The 17,723-nt window shown below is 34.0% G+C and overlaps 1 protein-coding gene across 1 annotated transcript; it reads right to left on the minus strand.

The window, feature by feature from the left end:
* Positions 1–241: 241 nt before the first annotated feature.
* LOC145735416 (B2 protein-like) lies at positions 242–2,877 on the minus strand. Its single transcript, XM_081989316.1, has 3 exons — positions 2,718–2,877; positions 562–744; positions 242–502 (listed from the first exon to the last, which is right to left on the minus strand). Exons 1-3 carry the CDS (start codon positions 2,766–2,768, stop codon positions 290–292), a joined length of 447 nt encoding a protein of 148 aa, XP_081845442.1. The 5' UTR covers positions 2,769–2,877; the 3' UTR covers positions 242–289.
* Positions 2,878–17,723: the final 14,846 nt, after the last annotated feature.

A 17,723-nucleotide genomic window follows, 5' to 3' on the forward strand; every position in this document is an offset into this window, starting at 1 on the left:
CGCAGGAAAAGAAAACACAACCTGACCCATTATCCCCTAAAAAACTAAAACAAAAGGACTACAGACAAAGGGACTGTGTGCCGAGAGAAAATAAGGAAAAGGCGGATACAATAAGCTGTGGCTTCAGTTAAAAGCCCCAGGGAATTGAAAACTCATTACAGTCATCTTTGACCTGCTTTGGGCCGTAGTACTACAGTTTGTAGTGTAAATGCAGTTTTGTCTTATTTTAAAAAAGTACCGATTTTTTTAAACTGAAATAATTTTATTCAGAAATATTATGTCATACATTTTAATGTTCGTGTTGAGTGCTACCGCCCAATCTTGCCACGTGAGTTCTGTAGCACTTGAAAATTTGTTGGGCAGTTTTTTCGGGAGTGTCCTGGGGGGTCAAGCAACCTCCCAAAACGCGTTTCCTTTCAGCAGCATCAGGATAAAGTGATGAAATCCTCCTGTCAATCTCAGCAGTGTTGACGGAACCGTCTTCGTTTTGCCAGCCAGCAGACTACAATTTCAAAAAAATTACTGCCTTTTGCTGTAGAAAGTAAATAAGGGAGTGAAAACCTTAGAAATGCAGAGTAGATGAGGTCCAAGGTTAGCAGGAGGAGAACCACCGCTTCTCAAGAACTGTTCTAAGGCAGCATCATCTATGGCAGTGGCTGGGTTAGCCTGACAAGTTTTGTGTCCTTCCTTAATGCGGTTTTTGCCAGCGGAAATCACTCTTTCAGAATCGGTCTCTGGACGAGCCTATAATGTAAAAAAAAGAGATTATTATACTTCAAAATCACAAATTATTTGGTCATTTCTCTGCAGATTTTTTTAGTAAGTTGATTACGGCAGATGCAAAAGTTATCCAAAAAGAGAGTTTTCAGTGGTTTCTATTGTTTTTCTAGGAAGTCTCACGAACGTTTAGTGCAGAAGCGTTCTTTAATAAAACTGATGAAGAAATGCATTTCAACATTGCTATTTTCACTGTTTTGGAAATCGTATGTAACATAACTCAGTAAAAAAACCCAAAACTTAAAGCTGAAGAGAGTTACAATAGATTCTACAGGCCTTAAAAGAAGAACCAAATCACTCTCTAATTAGTTTTAGTTTTTATCATAATCAGGCTGTTATTTACAAATTTTCTCCAGGTCAATAATTGATCTGTCATATCTCGTTACGTGCTTGTTTATACACAGACAGTTATAAATGCTTCCCGATAGTCAATGGTATTATTTCAACAATTAAATTATATACAATAACAAAATACAAGAATGAAAGTAAAAATACCGGAGCACAATGTTTGGTCATTTAAAAAAACAAAGTTGGGAAGCTTATTACTCTTCACTGTCTCCAGATTGTCAAACTGAAGTCACATAGCTTCTTCGTGGCTTTGAGTAGTCAAAAATTCTGCCTGGAAGCCCTAGACACTTTGAATTGTCAAATCAAGTTGGGAAGCTTCTTACTGCTTTGGAGTTGTCAAAATTGTGCTTAGAAAGCATTTTAATGTCTTCAGATTGTCAAACTGAAGACACAAAGCTTCTTGGTGGCTTTGAGTAGTTTCAAGACACTCTTGGTTGTCATATAAAGTTGTAAAGATTCTTACTGCCTTGGTGTTGTAAAAATTGTGCCTAGAAAGCATTTTAATGTCTTCATATTGTCAAATTGAAGCCACAAAGCTTCTCAGAAACTTTGAGTAGTAAAAAATGCTGCCTAAAAGCTTCCCTAGACACTTTGGATTGTCACACAAAATTGGGAAGCTTCTTACTGCCTTGCTATAGTAAAAATTGTGCACCGGAGGCATTTTACTGTCTTCAGAATGTCAAAGTGAAGCCACAAAGCTTCTCGGAAGCTTTGAGTAGTCAAAAATGCTGCCCAGAAGCCTTCCTAGACACAATGGGTTGTTATACTAAGTTGTAAAGATTCTTACTGCTTTGGAGTTGTCAAAATTGTGCTTAGAAAGCATTTCAATGCCTTCAGATTGTCAAATTGAATCCACAAAGCTTCTCGGAGGCTTTGAGTAGTTAAAAATGCTGCCTAAAAGCTTCCCTAGACACTTTGGATTGTCATACGAAGTTGGAAAGAGAAAACAGATTGTTGAATTTGTCACAAACACTAAATTGATGGTATATCGTTATTTAAAAAACCAGAATCAGTTTAATAAAATTACTTTTTTTTCTTTAGTTTAATTGTTATCATTCTTAAATGCAACTTCTTTAATATTATTTCCTAATTATTCGTATCCTTTTAGTTTTATTTTTTTTTCCTTTTTGTGTCTTTCAGGATCAGGGTGAGAATCAGCTGAAATTTATACTGAACTCACACCAGAGGTTTGATTTAGTAGTATACAGGGTGTCCTTGGTTTTGTAAACCTATAGTTTGCTTATTCGAAACACGCTTAGTTAAGAAAGTACCGGATTGACAAAAAGCTTTAATTTTCTTAATTATAACTTGGCAAATGAGAGAAAAACGATAACATAATATAAAAAAGTACAAAACACCAAAAAGTTTCTAAAAGTTTATGTAAAGTACTGAAAAAAAGTTTGCAAGCTTAAAAGAGGAAGTAACCAAAAAAATAAAAATAAAATAATATAAGCGTTTAACTCCTGTAATCCTGTTTCCTTCATAAAGAGCAGTTTTTTAATGTAGATTTAATAAAAAAAAAATAGGTTTATTTATGAAATTATTTTGATGATATCACTAAAAAATTACTTATTATTCTTAAGATTACTTACAGAAACTGCGACAAAAAAGGCACAAACAAGCACAGCAATGAAATGTTTCATTTTGAATTCCTTATTGATCGCACACTGAGTTCAAACTATAAATTATCACGTATTTACTGAACGATGTGACTTTATATACTGTTCGACCCCCTAATCAGCATCGTTGCAGGTCAAAAGATTCATTAAATTAGTTATGGACGTTTCGTAATCGAAGATTACAAACATTAGCTTATTTATTTGAAATATATCATATTAAGTTTTGTTTTGGGAAATTTGTTTGATTTTTGGTGGATTTTTATAATATGTAATGCAAAACGACGACCGTCCCACGTATTCAGGATAATGCCATATTCCCATGAAGCAATAAAAGAAGATGCCACATCATTGCGAGCGTTGTTAGCATGCGAATAAGATTGTTATGTTCTTTGATTTTCTCAATACAAATTCCCTCCACGATCGGTAATAGGGTGGCTATTTACTGAGAAATCTATATTTTGCCAGGGGGACGAAGTGGTTCATATGTAAAGTAGTGGAAGGTATACAGTTTCTAGGGGGAGTATGGTCTCGTTTAGACAAAGTAGTCATTTAGTACAATTTCAGAATTTTGGGAAACTCTCAAATAAGCAATAATCATCTTAGTCCAAATTTTAGTATCTCTGATTTTATAGCGTTTTTATTAACACAGTTATAGCAGAAACTATAATAATATAATCAGCCAGCCTGGTTGACAGACGTATTACTATATTTATAATAAATGTTTTGTTTTAAGGATATTAATAGTGTATATCAAGCCGTGATAACTTTTTATTAACAGCGCAAATGCCAATCAGTGAATTGCATTGTTGATGTATGAAGTTTGACTTAGCTTTTCTTCTTAATCGAAAATGAAATTGAAAAACAACTTCATGTGCTACTTATTAGTGTGTTGATAAACAAACAACAACTTGTTATTCATTGAATAGTTCTTGGATGTATCAACTTAAAAAAAACCAGGAAATCGAATTCCATCAAAGACTTCATTATAAATTATCCGTCGACAGAGTCTGTTCCGCTTCATCAAGGTGCCTTTCCAAAGGTTAATTAATTTTTAACCCGTTAACTACATCTGCCGCACTTTTCCTGTCTATAGACACCATTTGGCGTTTACTCAATGAACCGTTCAAAAAGGCAATGAGTCCAAGCACATTTTCTCAAAGTGTTTCCGTCTGCTTTACAATTTGTTCCGTCTCCATCCAGCCATTGTCTGTCCACTGATATAAAGCTCCCAGTGAGATTCTTATTTGATAAGAAGTCCCAAAATTGAAATATGCTTGGAAGCTGACAAAGATAAGGAAAAAATTGTCGCATGCAAGATCCGACTTTGAGTTTGGGTGCTTTAGCACGTAGTTTGAGATGAATCATAAAGGAAATTAAGCGGGCAAGGGGGGTTTAAATCGAAGTCCGTCCTGTTGGAACGAAGGGCGAATGGCCACACCCTAGGTCCGGCATACAATGGAAGAGCGCGTTTTATCGGAAATAAACTCCCCCAGCCCATTTATTACGCGGGATCAAGACCAGTCAAAAATGGAAATGCCCGGGCCCCAAACTCGAACACCATATTGGTTGTATTTGAGGGATTTTCTATGGTAAATTATATAGACAATATTCGGGTGGATATAGCTCCCGAGTAAATGTGACAATAAATATTGATGCCGATCCAGATTGGGCAGTATGGGGCCTGAATAAAATTCGGATTTATGCCCCGATATCAAAGAAAATCTCTTCCTTTCCATGCCTTAGTTCTTCCAGAAAGAAATTTTGATAACGTTCTCTTATAAGCGGCAAATCCGATCCTCAGTTTGATTCCACCATATCCTATTCGAGAAAAGCCGCCCGCGAAAATGATATAATGAAATCCTCCCGGGTCTTTTACTTTTGATGTTTACTTTAAAAGAATTAGGTTTCGTAATAAACTTTCCCGCTATTTGGCTCCGTTTATGTTTCTTTTATTGGTCCACTCGCTATCATATTTCACGCCCCGTCTTAACTTTATCCTGATGGCCCCGAGAATGAGCCATAAAAATCCAAACAGCACGGATTTGCTTTCTTTATGTTATTCTCTTTTCCTTCTTGTTACTGCAGGACTATTCAGAAGACCCGCGTAATAAAAACCCAAGTATTACTACCCTCAGATATACCACCATGCCTATATTGTATAGTTCATATATTTTTTTACTTTATCATATCAGTATACAGACAAAAACAACTCCAAGAAAGGAGTGGATACCAATTTATGTATTTAACAAAAAATAAATTGGTTTCGTATTTCTATAGTGGACAAACAATGAATTTTTTATTTTCTGAGAATTATTAAAATGAAGAAATATCTCTCTATCAGCTCCAAGAAAAATGAATTAGAGGTTACTCTGTTTAGTGGGATTAGTTAACTCTAACAGTTAACTCTCTCGTTATCTTCGAAAAGTGAGGCTTAACAACACGTCTTGTGTAAACTCTCACCAAATTCAGCAGAGTTCACAATTCAACTTAAAATTTTTAGAAGAGACTTCGGATATGATGTAACAGACTGGTTTAAAGGAAAATTTAAAATAAATGTTGTAAAACATTTCTATGAGAGTAGTTAACTAAAAGTTTGATAGTATTACACCCTGTACAGTGTGTCCCGGATAAGGAGGGCGACTATGGAAATCTTGAAAAAGGTTAGAGAAAAGTTGCGTAATCATGACCTTAATAAAATGACATGTTTTGCAAAAAGTGAATTTTTTGCTTTTACGTATTGCGTTAATATTGGACCTAGATCAAAACTAATGACAAGTTTAAATTAATAATAACCATCTAAATAACCTAAATAATTATTAAAACAAAAAACATTTTTTGGATCCGTAATAGGACATTTCTTTATTTAGGTCAAAAAACAGAGTAAACCGCATATAAACCATAAAGTGTCATACAACAAGTGGGCTTTCAGAATCTGATATTAAAAAACAATGATTTAAAAAAATGAGGTTGATGATGGTTCCGCAAAGACGAAACGTCGGAGTGAAACTCTGATAATGTCCCTTTAAACAGCTTTAAAAGTGTTATTAGTTCAGTATTAACATCACAAAAAAATAAACTATAAAATCCAAAAATTAACTTTTTTCAAAATATCTCTAAAATCAAGTTTTCTAAATGTCGTTTTATGAAAGCCATTTTCTTTTCTCCCATTTAACTAAATGTGTATCTCTAACCGTTTCCAAGTTCCCCATAGTGGCCCTCCTTATTCTGGACACACTGTATAAATGCTACAAGTTGTTCTCAGAGATATTGGCCATAGGAAAAAAGCAACTTAAGCAAAATATTTCGGAAAGTAAGGACCAAATGTTCTGTTTCATCTTTGCTGATAAACTACTAACATAATTACATGATTCATTGGCAAACTTATGATAAAGTTGTTTTTCGTTTCTGAAACCCCAAAGTAGGAATATCCTCATTCTCAATAAAATCGAACGTGCCAGGGTTGTCATCCGACAAACTGGCACTATAAATCATAGACTTACCAACGATTCCCCAGTCTGATTGGCGAGATTTTTTACCAAGAGAGAAGAATAAGGGGGGCCGGAGAATGCTCGTTCCGTTGCCATTTTTACGGATTTGGCCGCGGAATATATCGACTTAAATTAGGTAGTTGGCTGCGACAGTGACATATAAACTCGGTCTGGCGACAAAAACCAAATCCCATTCCCCGGAGCCACCCCGAGTCCGGGCTTATTTAAATCACGGGGCCCCTGGAAACGGCTGATAGCTTCTGACGCCACAATGTGACGCTGCCCAGCCCTTCGCACGTAAATATGACAAGATTCAGGACCGGAATTAGTTCAAATGTCACGAACACCCTAAACACTGACCGCATAATCCCATTATTGCGCTATCAATGTGAAGTATTCACCCTAAAATACCGAGACACACGCGCTGGACCCAACATCCCTTGTCGGCCCTTTGACCCTTAACATGATCTAGTTTTGGTCTTGTAATGAAATGCAGCATCACCGCTTGACCTGAGGGTCAGATGAGATGAATCAGGTGGTCAAACTACATTTTTTATACGTGTTGATTTACATTGCCACAGGTTGAAGAATAATAATTTGGACATCCTGTATTTTAAAAACGAATATTTATATCTATACTAAAACATCATCAACAAAAGAGAAAAGGGTTAACATTTCAGTAGTACCAAAGTCTCTTTTGAGTTCCTTGGATGGTTCTTTTGTCACATTCAAAATACCTTACATTGTTGCACAATCTCATTTAATTTGGATTTTACTGTATAAAATATATTGACATATAAATCTAGATAGTTGATTGGTAATGTAAAATTAACCCAATAAACCTAGTGATGTATTTTTATCTCTAGTTATGTTCACTTTCTAAATACACACCTCAATGGCTGGGTAACATAGTTTCTATAACACCCATTTTGGTGGTTTAAGGGTAACTCAAAATTTGAGACATTGACAGAACATTGTCACATTGCGAACACTCTTCAAACCACAATTGTAGAATTTGTTAGTTTGACAACATTGCAAACACATATTTCCGAGTTTGAATTTATGAAAAATATCGTATGGGGCCCTTCTACGCCCTGGTGGTTTTCAGTTCCCTAGAAATTATTAGAATAATCTATTCCTCCTTTAAGAAATACAATTTGCAAAGTAAAATACTCATATTATTATCATTCAAACTCAAAAGTACAATAACAGCTCAAAAGTCCTTTTTCTAAACAGGGCAGGGTGAGTCAACCATAATGTTCATTATTTCATTAGGTTTGGATATACACAGGAATGTGCAAATGACCACTTTTTTTGATTTTGACCAGGACAGTGGTCAAAACTGGTTAAAACCGGTCAAAATGGTTGAAACTGGTTAAAACCAAAATAAAAAATGTATTCCTAGAATAAAAAATTAAAAAATTAATAAATTAGGTATAGAAAAATGTAACAAATTAGTTTCTGTATATAGAATGTTAAATTTAAAAATAAAACAAGATAAAAATTTTGAAAGGTAGGAAGGCAATGACTGGATGTATAGTCAAAATTTTACCCTTTGAGAATGACGTCAAGCAGGTGAAAAAACACGCATGTCTGGAATTAGATCACAAATTTTAACCTACAAATGCTTTGAAAAATTAGTTTTAGAGAGTTTCAATTGACATCTGGAAACTGTTTCTTTTCGTACTTGAAAAAAAGCAGCACATTTAGAATTAGCATTTGGGCCTTCTCATTGCAGCGCAGCATTTTTATACCTTTGATTTTCGTTTAAATCAAAGTGACAGTAAATGTCAACGTTTTTAATTTGTCAGGACGACAAAATTAACAACGTGCCTTTTTTGCTAAAATTGTTTATTTCATATGTTTGATATGCGATAAACAAAGATGTAAAAAGATGACGTCATTCTCAAAAGGTAAAAATCCAACTATATAGGTATAGTAGGCAGGTTTATAATTTGTTGGCTTTTTGTTGTTTAAATGTTTCTTTTTGTTTAAAATTATATTTTTTTTATTTTGAATACAAATGTTTGTATATTTTGAGGTAAAACATTTCTTAAAAAATGATTAAATCAATTTAATATATATTTTTTAAATTTTGAACCTTTTGGTTTTGACCCATTTTGACCACTAAAGTGTCCAAAACAAATTTGACCAGGGCAGTTTTAACCGGGTTAAAACCAATGGTTTAAACCAGGCTGTCCAAAACTTGCCAACCCTGGATATACACTGTGGTTCATAAAAGCGTGGCACATAAAATATTAGTTTTCTTAAATGGAATACCCTATTTTTTAACACATTTTTAGATTCTGTATGAAATTTTAAAAATTTTTTGTTAATAATATCATATACCTAGACCTAATAGTTTTTTATTTTTTTTAGTAAAATATTAGTTTTTACTATATTGAAAAATTATCTGTATCGCGATTCTAAAGGTAAAATACTCATATTTGGTAGATATATAGATAGCTTTTATGAAACTTTTCAACTTTTAAGTATGTCATATACCTAATATTAATAGTCTGCGATTTATTTATACTTTTTGAATTTTTACTTTCGTTTTTGTTTGACCAACTTTGACATGTAAAATAAGTAAGTTAGTTAACAAATTTGTATTACTTATTTTTATGAATTTTCTCGAAACAAATGAGATCCGGCAATATACTCATTCATACACATATGCAGTATGATCTTGCAGGTCTTGAATGTTTGTTATTTTACTGTACACTTTTGATTGCAGATAAACATTTGTTTACAACAAATTTGAATTTGGATACGTTTCCACAACGCATTGGTATATCTTTTATAATGAATATAGAAAATTAAACATCACATAACAAAATCACTGTACATGTAGTAGAATATCTAAGTTTACATAATGGAGAACTGATCTACAGTCTCAAAGAATGCTTTCCAACAAACTAAATTATAGGGGTTTCTTCACTATGTTCGTTAAATTTGGTGGTAATTTTTGTGCAAAATAGAACTGAAACAGCCGTTATTAATTCTAAGCTAGTTACCCAAACTTCTCAGTACGTAAACGGGTACGTTGGAGTATTAAATCCAAAGCACAAGCCAGCATTAAATTGTTTGTGTCACTGAGGTCCACCCTACTTAATCAAGTGGTTGTGTCCAAAACTTCAACAGGAAACTTTCTTAATCTCGTCGGGGCCTTGGAGGAATCAATAACTTGTAATTTAGTCGATTCCGTCAATTTCGTTAACCTGATGGGTAATAAATTTTAGCCACTGTGTGTGTACTCTGCCTAACTTTGATGCATTTAGTGTCGAATGGAGAGTCATTAATAATCCTTGTAAAATGTTTAAGCTGACATGGAGTTAGTTTTATAAAACGTCAACTTATTTACGGCACATTTTTAGGGTAATCACCTGACCTTACATGAACTTTTGTTGACAAATTCAAATCTAATTTTCACTGAACCACTGTCGACATTGATAGCAGGAACAAAATAAGAACATTAATATTATCATTGTTGATGGTTTTGTAATCTGCACTTTTTAAAACCAATTCTGCCTGAAAAATTCGGGTAAGCTTCTTAGGTCAAAATGTACGTGGGTCAGCAGCTTATCCTCCCATCCCTACTTTGAAGAAATAAGCCCAAGATTGGAAGGGAATTCACTGGACTGCCTCTGGAATAAGCTTGACGTATAGCCTGGATATAATGGCAACGAGTTCCTTGTTTGGACCCTATTTCTCCTTGATAATCAAACCCTCTTACTAGTTAATAAGTGGTTTTTTAAAGTGTTATTTTGTTGGTTTGCTAACATTTTCAGTTTCACATTACAAGGTTTTAAAAATGGAGTTAAATAATAGAAATTCATGTCCTTGTACACTCACTCTGTCATTGAAACTCACTAACCAAAAACTCCTTGCTAATATTTATTAGGTACTTACCTAGAACAAAACCTAACGAGATGGTCTTCAGTCGCCTAGATAGCCACAACGTTAAATTACTTACACAACGCGTAGTGTATCACTATTTTAAGGTGTAAAAAAAGCAACAAAACTTATAAATCAATTACTCTAGGATCACAGTAACAAACCTTTTACTACCACACTGTAGTAAATCTGATCTATATCTAAAGGGTCTGGCAAAAGCCGGTGTAAAAGGTACATTGTCCCGTACAGGGATATCGGTAATGACATCTGCACATCGGCTTAGAGGTGCTATAGTCGGGTGCATCATCCCTATTTTTTAACCCTTTTGAGCCCTGTCGAGGCACGAAATATGGGAAACCTAAAGCCAGACACTCCACATGCGGTTAACAAACCTTTTTTTGTTTGTCATAGTCTTAATAAAGCCACTCTGGTACATTCTAAGCCAAAAGGATAATTTTGGTTTATCATAGTATTATTACACGGTAACGAATACATTAAGTAGTATTACAAAGTTAAAGTGTTCTTCGTTTGTCTAATAAAATTGAAAAAACATTTCACAGTTTTGTATCTCCAATTTTATTATTCTACCAATAATTGGAGTTATTCAAATTGTTTTACCTACGATCTCAGTGTAAATAGCTAATTACGCATAGTTTTCCATTACGTAATAATCCTCTTTACGCACAGCTGTAAAAAGAGCACAGTGGCCATAAACTAACTACTCTATTGCTGGAGGAAATTGAATTTGTTTTCATTTCTTGCTTTATTAGAGTATATTTGCATTATATCGCGTAATTCATTGTTCATCAGGTAATAAAAGAGAAGTTCATTATCACTCAGTATGGAGTAATCAGAATACGAAAAGTAGGGAATAACACACAGTCGTCTCCACAATACTGTATAGTGTGTTACCTTTTGTTCTTCTTACCATTTGTTCTTAAGTGTAATGTTCCCATAAATAATGGTTTTACCACGTTTTTGAAAAAAAACTACGCTGACTTATATGAGTTGCGAAAACAGGACTTTACACTTGGTCGTAGATAAAGTATAGTACATCACACGTGCTCGTACGTAAAATGCTTCTTACAGCACTAGTTACGTAATATACTATTAAACACTACTATGCACAATATTTTTGACTACCCTATAGATCACTCTATCCGTATAGTAGTCTTTTTAACCCTGAGTTGTTTTAATATATTCAAATACTAATGGACTGATCAAATATTTAAACTTTGTAAAACCTTCATCCTTTCCATAAGCAAATGCGAGATACATCGTCATATAATGTAAAATTTGAGAGATTTCCTGTTGGATCTTTATATGGAAAAGGACTTACCAGAGATTATAGGAGAAGACCGCCCTGGAAGATTACTTGCATGTAATCTCCTGGTCGATACCTTAACAAATTTTTAATGCTCTTTTCCTGGTACGGATTGAAAAAACCGGGCCTTATCAAGTCCTCAACTGAACAAAACCGATTAAAATCAAACCCCAATAGTGTGCTCGACACGTTTTTTGAGTGTTATTTACGTCGAGTACATGATTAATCTGATAAGCGTCATTATCCCCTAAAAAGTCACACAAATCTCCGAAAATAGTCAATAGTAAGAGCATTATTGAGCACCTCGTCCCCTTTTTTTTTGTGTTATAGGTAAACAGGGACGCCTGAGGAATTATAAAAATGTTATTTCTAGGGCCCGAAAACACCCAACAATCCCTGGTTTGAGGTGTTAGTTAGGGTGAAATTTTGTCGTTTTTGGGGTAAAAATCCCATAATAACCGGTATCAATTACACGGTTCACCACACCCTTTTGTTGAACGATTTGACGGTTTTCAGTAAACAGGTAGCTCTGTTTAGCAGCGTTTTATCACTATTTCAGTTATTTTACTTTCACATACGACTCTCAAGACGTCCAAAATACATTATTCCACTTCATCTGAAAGTCAACACCCGTAAAAGTTGTCCAAATCGCTGGAAAATGCTGTTAGGACGAAAAGGTCAATATTGTAGTAGTGATACGGTTGCAGGTATAAAACTTGCACAAATGATCGAGAAACTCACCCCAAAAATTGATTAAAATAAGAAAGGGGAAGAAAAAAGTAACGGGGTTTGCAGGTAGAGACTTAAAAAAAACGTGAGAAAAAATGAACCTGAACCGTTCGAACGTTTGGTGTCTTGTAGGAAAGGTGCAAGTAATATTTTACCCTTACTGTAACTTTCACTTTTATTCTTCTTTTCAAGAGAGAAACATGTAAAGTTATACCTTTTGCAACTAAATATAATATTGAAACTACTAATTTACTACTATTATGTCTCAAAAATGATTTTGAAAATGAATGATGAATTAAGACTTTTTTTGTTAAAACCATAAGTTCTGTCCAGCAAAAAGTACGTCAAAATCTTTTGCTGAATTGTTGTAAAACCTTGCAGAAGAATTCTTTTCTTGACAATGTCAGTGCAAAAATAACGGAGTTATTTAATTATTATCTTCATGTTGATGAAGAAATTATCTTACAACCCAAATTTCGTTTGTCAAAATTGTAATTTCTCTAAAAAAAATGTCGTTTTAAGATTTTTTTACTGAAACTAAATTGTCAAAAATTGATATTGAAGTTATTATTTTGTTTCCTTTAATAATTGAAAGATTAAAACTTTGTAAAAATTCTCAAATTGTGACACTTAAAAATGTACTCTTCTGCTCTGAAGCCTTTCTTCCTTCTCTCCTCTCTGCATATTTTATTCTTCCTCGTTTAATTCTTTATTCCTCTTCTGTGCTTCTTTAGAGTAGAGCATCGTTTTGACTGGAATATCTCATAAAGATGTTAGCATCATATATAAAATATCATCTTATGTTCTAGTCCTATTATTTTTCTTTTGCGTTTATTTCTTTCATGAGCGATGTTTAGCTTCTTGTCATTTAACCATAACAATAAACAATTTAGGCAAAACTACTGGAGCTTTTCACTCTTTTAGAAATCGATTTGCAAAATAGGTTATGTCTAACATTTTTGGTGTTTTGAAAAATTTTCGTAACTCTAACCGTTTCCGAGATTTTTTAAAATTGCATCAACATTTTGAAAATTCCGGATCTGTGGTATTTTTGGCGTTTCAGCGACTTAAAAAAGCTCAAAATGCTCGTCTTTAACTGCTCTTTCACCTCGTGCTCTCTACAGCATGATTGCACCTATACAGGGCGTTCAAAAAATAATAAAATTTAAAACTAACGCTCTGTCAGATGGGACCGCGTTAACCTGTTAACCCAATTCTAAGTACGTGTAAATATAGTCCACTGGGTGCAGAAGGTCATTTTGAATATTTTTGCTCTCCTACAAAATTTCCGTAACTCTAACCGTTTCCGAAATATTTGACTTTTTTTACTTGTTTTTTGGAAATTTCATCCAAATTTTGAAAATTATGTATCTCTGCCATTTTTGAGGTATCAGCGACTGTAAAAAGCTCAAAATGCTCATCTTTAACTGCTCTTTCACCTCGTGCTTTCTATAGCATGATTGCACTTATACAGGGTGCTCAAAAAATCATGAAATTTCAAACTAACGCTCTGCTAGTTGTAACCTCGTTAACTCCATTCTAAGTGCGTGTAAACATAGTCCACTAGGTGCAGAAGATCATTTTGAACAATTTTACTCTCCTGCAAATTTCCGTAACTCTAACCATTTCCAAAATACTTGACTTTTTTTATTTGTTTTTTGGAAATTGCATCCAAATTTTGAAAATTATGTATCTCCGTCATTTTTGAAGTATCAGCGACTGTAAAAAACTCAAAATGTTTGTTTTTAACTGCTTCTTCACCTGGTGCTAAATGCTAACCACAAAACTTTTGAGCATTTCACAGAAAAGAAAAACAAAAATACTTTATTTTAGTAAGCTGCGCTAGATCATAAAAACCACTGTGTATACGTTAAATAAACTTCTCTGACAATGGAAAAAAACAAAAGTAAAATTATAGCGGTCCGTTTGGCAACTTTAAGGTAATATTTTAGCATTTGCATCGCCACGACAAGAAAAAAAAAACCGCCTCGGAATAAACATTTCTGTCCCCGCAAATATTCGGGACAAACTTGCTATTTTTCAGGGCTCCAAATAAAAGACGGCCAAAGCCTCTTTCCCGTAATATCGGCTATTCCCGAGTCGGTATGGTAATGCCTAGGAAGTCTGGCCGGACGCTGATAACAGAGGGTCTGAGTCCTGGTGCCCCTTGTCCCCCCCTGAGGGGGTGGAAATTCGGGAAAAGGGTCGCCGGACCCGGTCGTCCCTGAAGGAGTTTATTTTAGAAATCCCTGTTTTATAAGTGTGTTCAGATGTTCCGCCTTGTAGAGGTTTCTTGTTTTCCTTTTCCCTTTTGTCTAGAACAAATATTTTAGCTGAATAGGGGGTTTTTAATGGAGGTATTTCCGTATTATTTAGTTTGCCATAACGTTCAACCGTACTTGATTTGAAAGTTGACCATCAAAAACTGCAGCTACAGTTTTGACAAGAAAAAAGGCGCTTACCTTTTTATAAGGACCGTGAATATATATCAGTCCTGAAATTCGATGAAGATGGAAACTTTTGCTTATAGCCGGCTCAATTTTGAATTTATGGCCTCCCAGTTTCCATATCGGAATTTGAGGCCGTATATTAGACGCAATGGACCGCGGTCACAAGGAAAAACTCCCGTCTCTCGATATATATTATAGAAAGGGATCCGTTTTTATGGATTTATTTATGACCGGGTCTGCTCATCCAGGACCGTAATGTTATCTCCATCCACCTTTTACTGTAATTACGTATCTGAGTTTTCCTTTCATTACATAATAGAAGTCTGTAAAAGGCTTAGAGAGGAAAAAAACCTCGCTCGATTTATAATCCACCGCCGCTTTATCGTCACCCCACTTTAAAAGCACGCATTTTTTGGGTATGTAAAACCGATAGTACTCATTGGAAAAAAATCAATAGACGAGGATAATAGTGTCAACCCGTCTATATCCCTTTTGGAACCCTTCCGAAACATCTGCGCAAACTAATGCCCTACTAGCGTATGCAGAATATTATAATGTGTAAAATTATGCGCTGAAAAACTACCTGGAAAGGACACGCACCCGTTAAATTCCCCTAAAGAATTCCCTGACAAAAACGGGGTTAAGTATGTGGATGCTACGAATCTAAAATCGTTTAATCGACCAACTTCATATGCAATATACCAAGCCAAGAGTATATAAAGAATGAGAAAAAATTAAATTTACCTGAAAATCTGCATGTATAGTTGGAATATTTGATGTTTCTCCGCTTTAGTTGTTTTTTCAGTTTGATTTTTAAAAAATTTGGTTTTTTGACTTTGAATAACCTGACAATTTCACCAATTACCTAAACCTAATTTAGAGAGGACCTTATACATATAATATACATTTAAACGATGTCTTTATTAAATTTGAGCCTCTTTGAGAAAGAGACTTTTGACTCAATTGCAAGTTGAGAAATACAGGCTATGAAAATTTGTTTCTTAAAGTACTTTTGCACAAATTACAAGTTCAAATTAGTTAAGTAATAGTTCAAGTCTTACTTAACCTAACGTAAGTAGCAAAATGGCTGACGTTTTACCAGACAAATGATAAGTCCAAAAAAACATTCACCAATTGAAAATCAAAAACACGACAATGTAGCAATTTTCAGATAATTGTAATACAATTTTTTTGCATTAATAATAACAATTTTAATATTTTTTTACTTAAAGTACACTCTATTGATCTGTCATTAAACCTTATACAAGGTGATTCATCAAAAAATCTGTATTGATTAATTATTGAAAATGTGTGATAAATTCCCCTAAAATTAAAAATAAAGAGGGTTGCACACGTATTCCAGCTCTTCATAAGAATGCTTGAATACTTTTCACGCATTTCACTTTAATGCATTTCAGTCATTTTACAAAAAAGTATTTTTCTGTTGGTAGACCAGTAAATTGTTTATTACAAATATGATGTAAAACACATTCATTTAAGTTTTGTAATTCTATACTAAACTAAACCTTACTTACATATTTAAAACTGCTAAATTTTAACTTACGACGTACTTTCTTACCCAGTAAACTTTGAACTGCAACTGACTGGCGAAAAAACCGTTCGAAACATGCAAATGTAACACATTAACTTAACGGCCGGCCCTTTCTACACCATATGCGACTGCACAGGTAAATTCCTTTTGTGCGCGACTTCCAGGGGTTATTATAATAATAAAAAAAATCCAGAAGCAACCCTTCTAATTTTCATGCTGGGCCGGAAGGAAGAAAAAGGGTTTCTGCAGGTAGTTTTTTAACCTTTTGTCAAACGGCAAACCAAATTAAAATGGTTTCAGTCGATCTCGAGGCGTTCACACATGCATATCTTTGATCGAAATGGTCGATGGTAATCTTCAAGTGGATACCATGACGCTAAGTGTTGTTACGGTTTTCTGTGCGGGAGTTTCAAGTGAAGTTGATAAGGTAAGCACGGTAAAAGTCAAAACAAACCGGTGCGAATGTTGTGAGTGGTTTATTTTCGTCTCTATCTGATCCAAGTCAATTTTTCTAGATCTAAAACGGAATTAGGACCTTTTCTCTCCGACATTGAGCCGTAACAACGAACTGGAGCCATAAATTGTCCGGAAGGACTGGCCATTAGTCTGTTTGAAACGGACTTGGGGCGATTCGGATGTTCCGCCCATTGTTGGCATAGAGCAGATAAGCTGTCGGGGACTTGATTGAAAGATTGGATGGAATTGAGAGAGGTAAATAGATCAAAACGTCAAGGGGAACGGTCGGCTCGAAAGCATTCAGTTTTTTACTTTATTTTGTCTAAAAATGTTTCCTCATCTATTGCGGTAGCTAATTCATCTTATCTTTCACCTGTCAATGTTTAAAAAAATAACAAATATCTGGACTATGGTCAACCTACACTAAATTTGTCACAAGATTTTAAGAAGGATAAAACTCCTCCTGTAAACATTTATAAAAATTAGATTTCAGTTTAATTTCTGATACATACATTTTCTTTTAAAGGCAACTACCACATGAAAAAGAAATAATTTGCTTAGCTTTTATGAAATCCTTAAATAAATAAAGTGTACTTAACCAATTTTTACAGATACATAAGCTTATTGATCGCAATGGTGTCAGTATTTTTAAAAAAGACAAAATTTTTTCATTTTCTTAACCGTCACCAAGTTACAACATATTTAAAATAAAATAATTAATAATTGTTTAATATTACACTACGTTTCTATTAAACTAACAACAATCGAGTTTTGTAGAAGTCATTAAACATTCCTCTAAAATAATTGATCGTATTATTAAGAAAAATAAATAATTCCTTAAAATAAAACTATTCATTGTAGTACTACCATTTGTAATAATTATTATTATGAAAAATGGCCAAGGTTAATGACACTATTTACAAAATTTACATAAACTAATCGTAAATTCTTAAAATGACATAAGGTAAAGAAACTAAAAAATGGTTAAACAGGTCATCATCTAAAAGCACCAGATTTTTCAAAACTAGTTTACATTATAACACAAAACTTTAAATAATTACTCATAAAAGGGAAGAGAAAAAA

This window comes from Ips typographus, linkage group LG11, assembly GCF_016097725.1.
Source record: "Ips typographus isolate SLU linkage group LG11, UJ_Ityp_2.0, whole genome shotgun sequence".
Taxonomy (NCBI): Eukaryota; Metazoa; Arthropoda; class Insecta; order Coleoptera; family Curculionidae; genus Ips; species Ips typographus.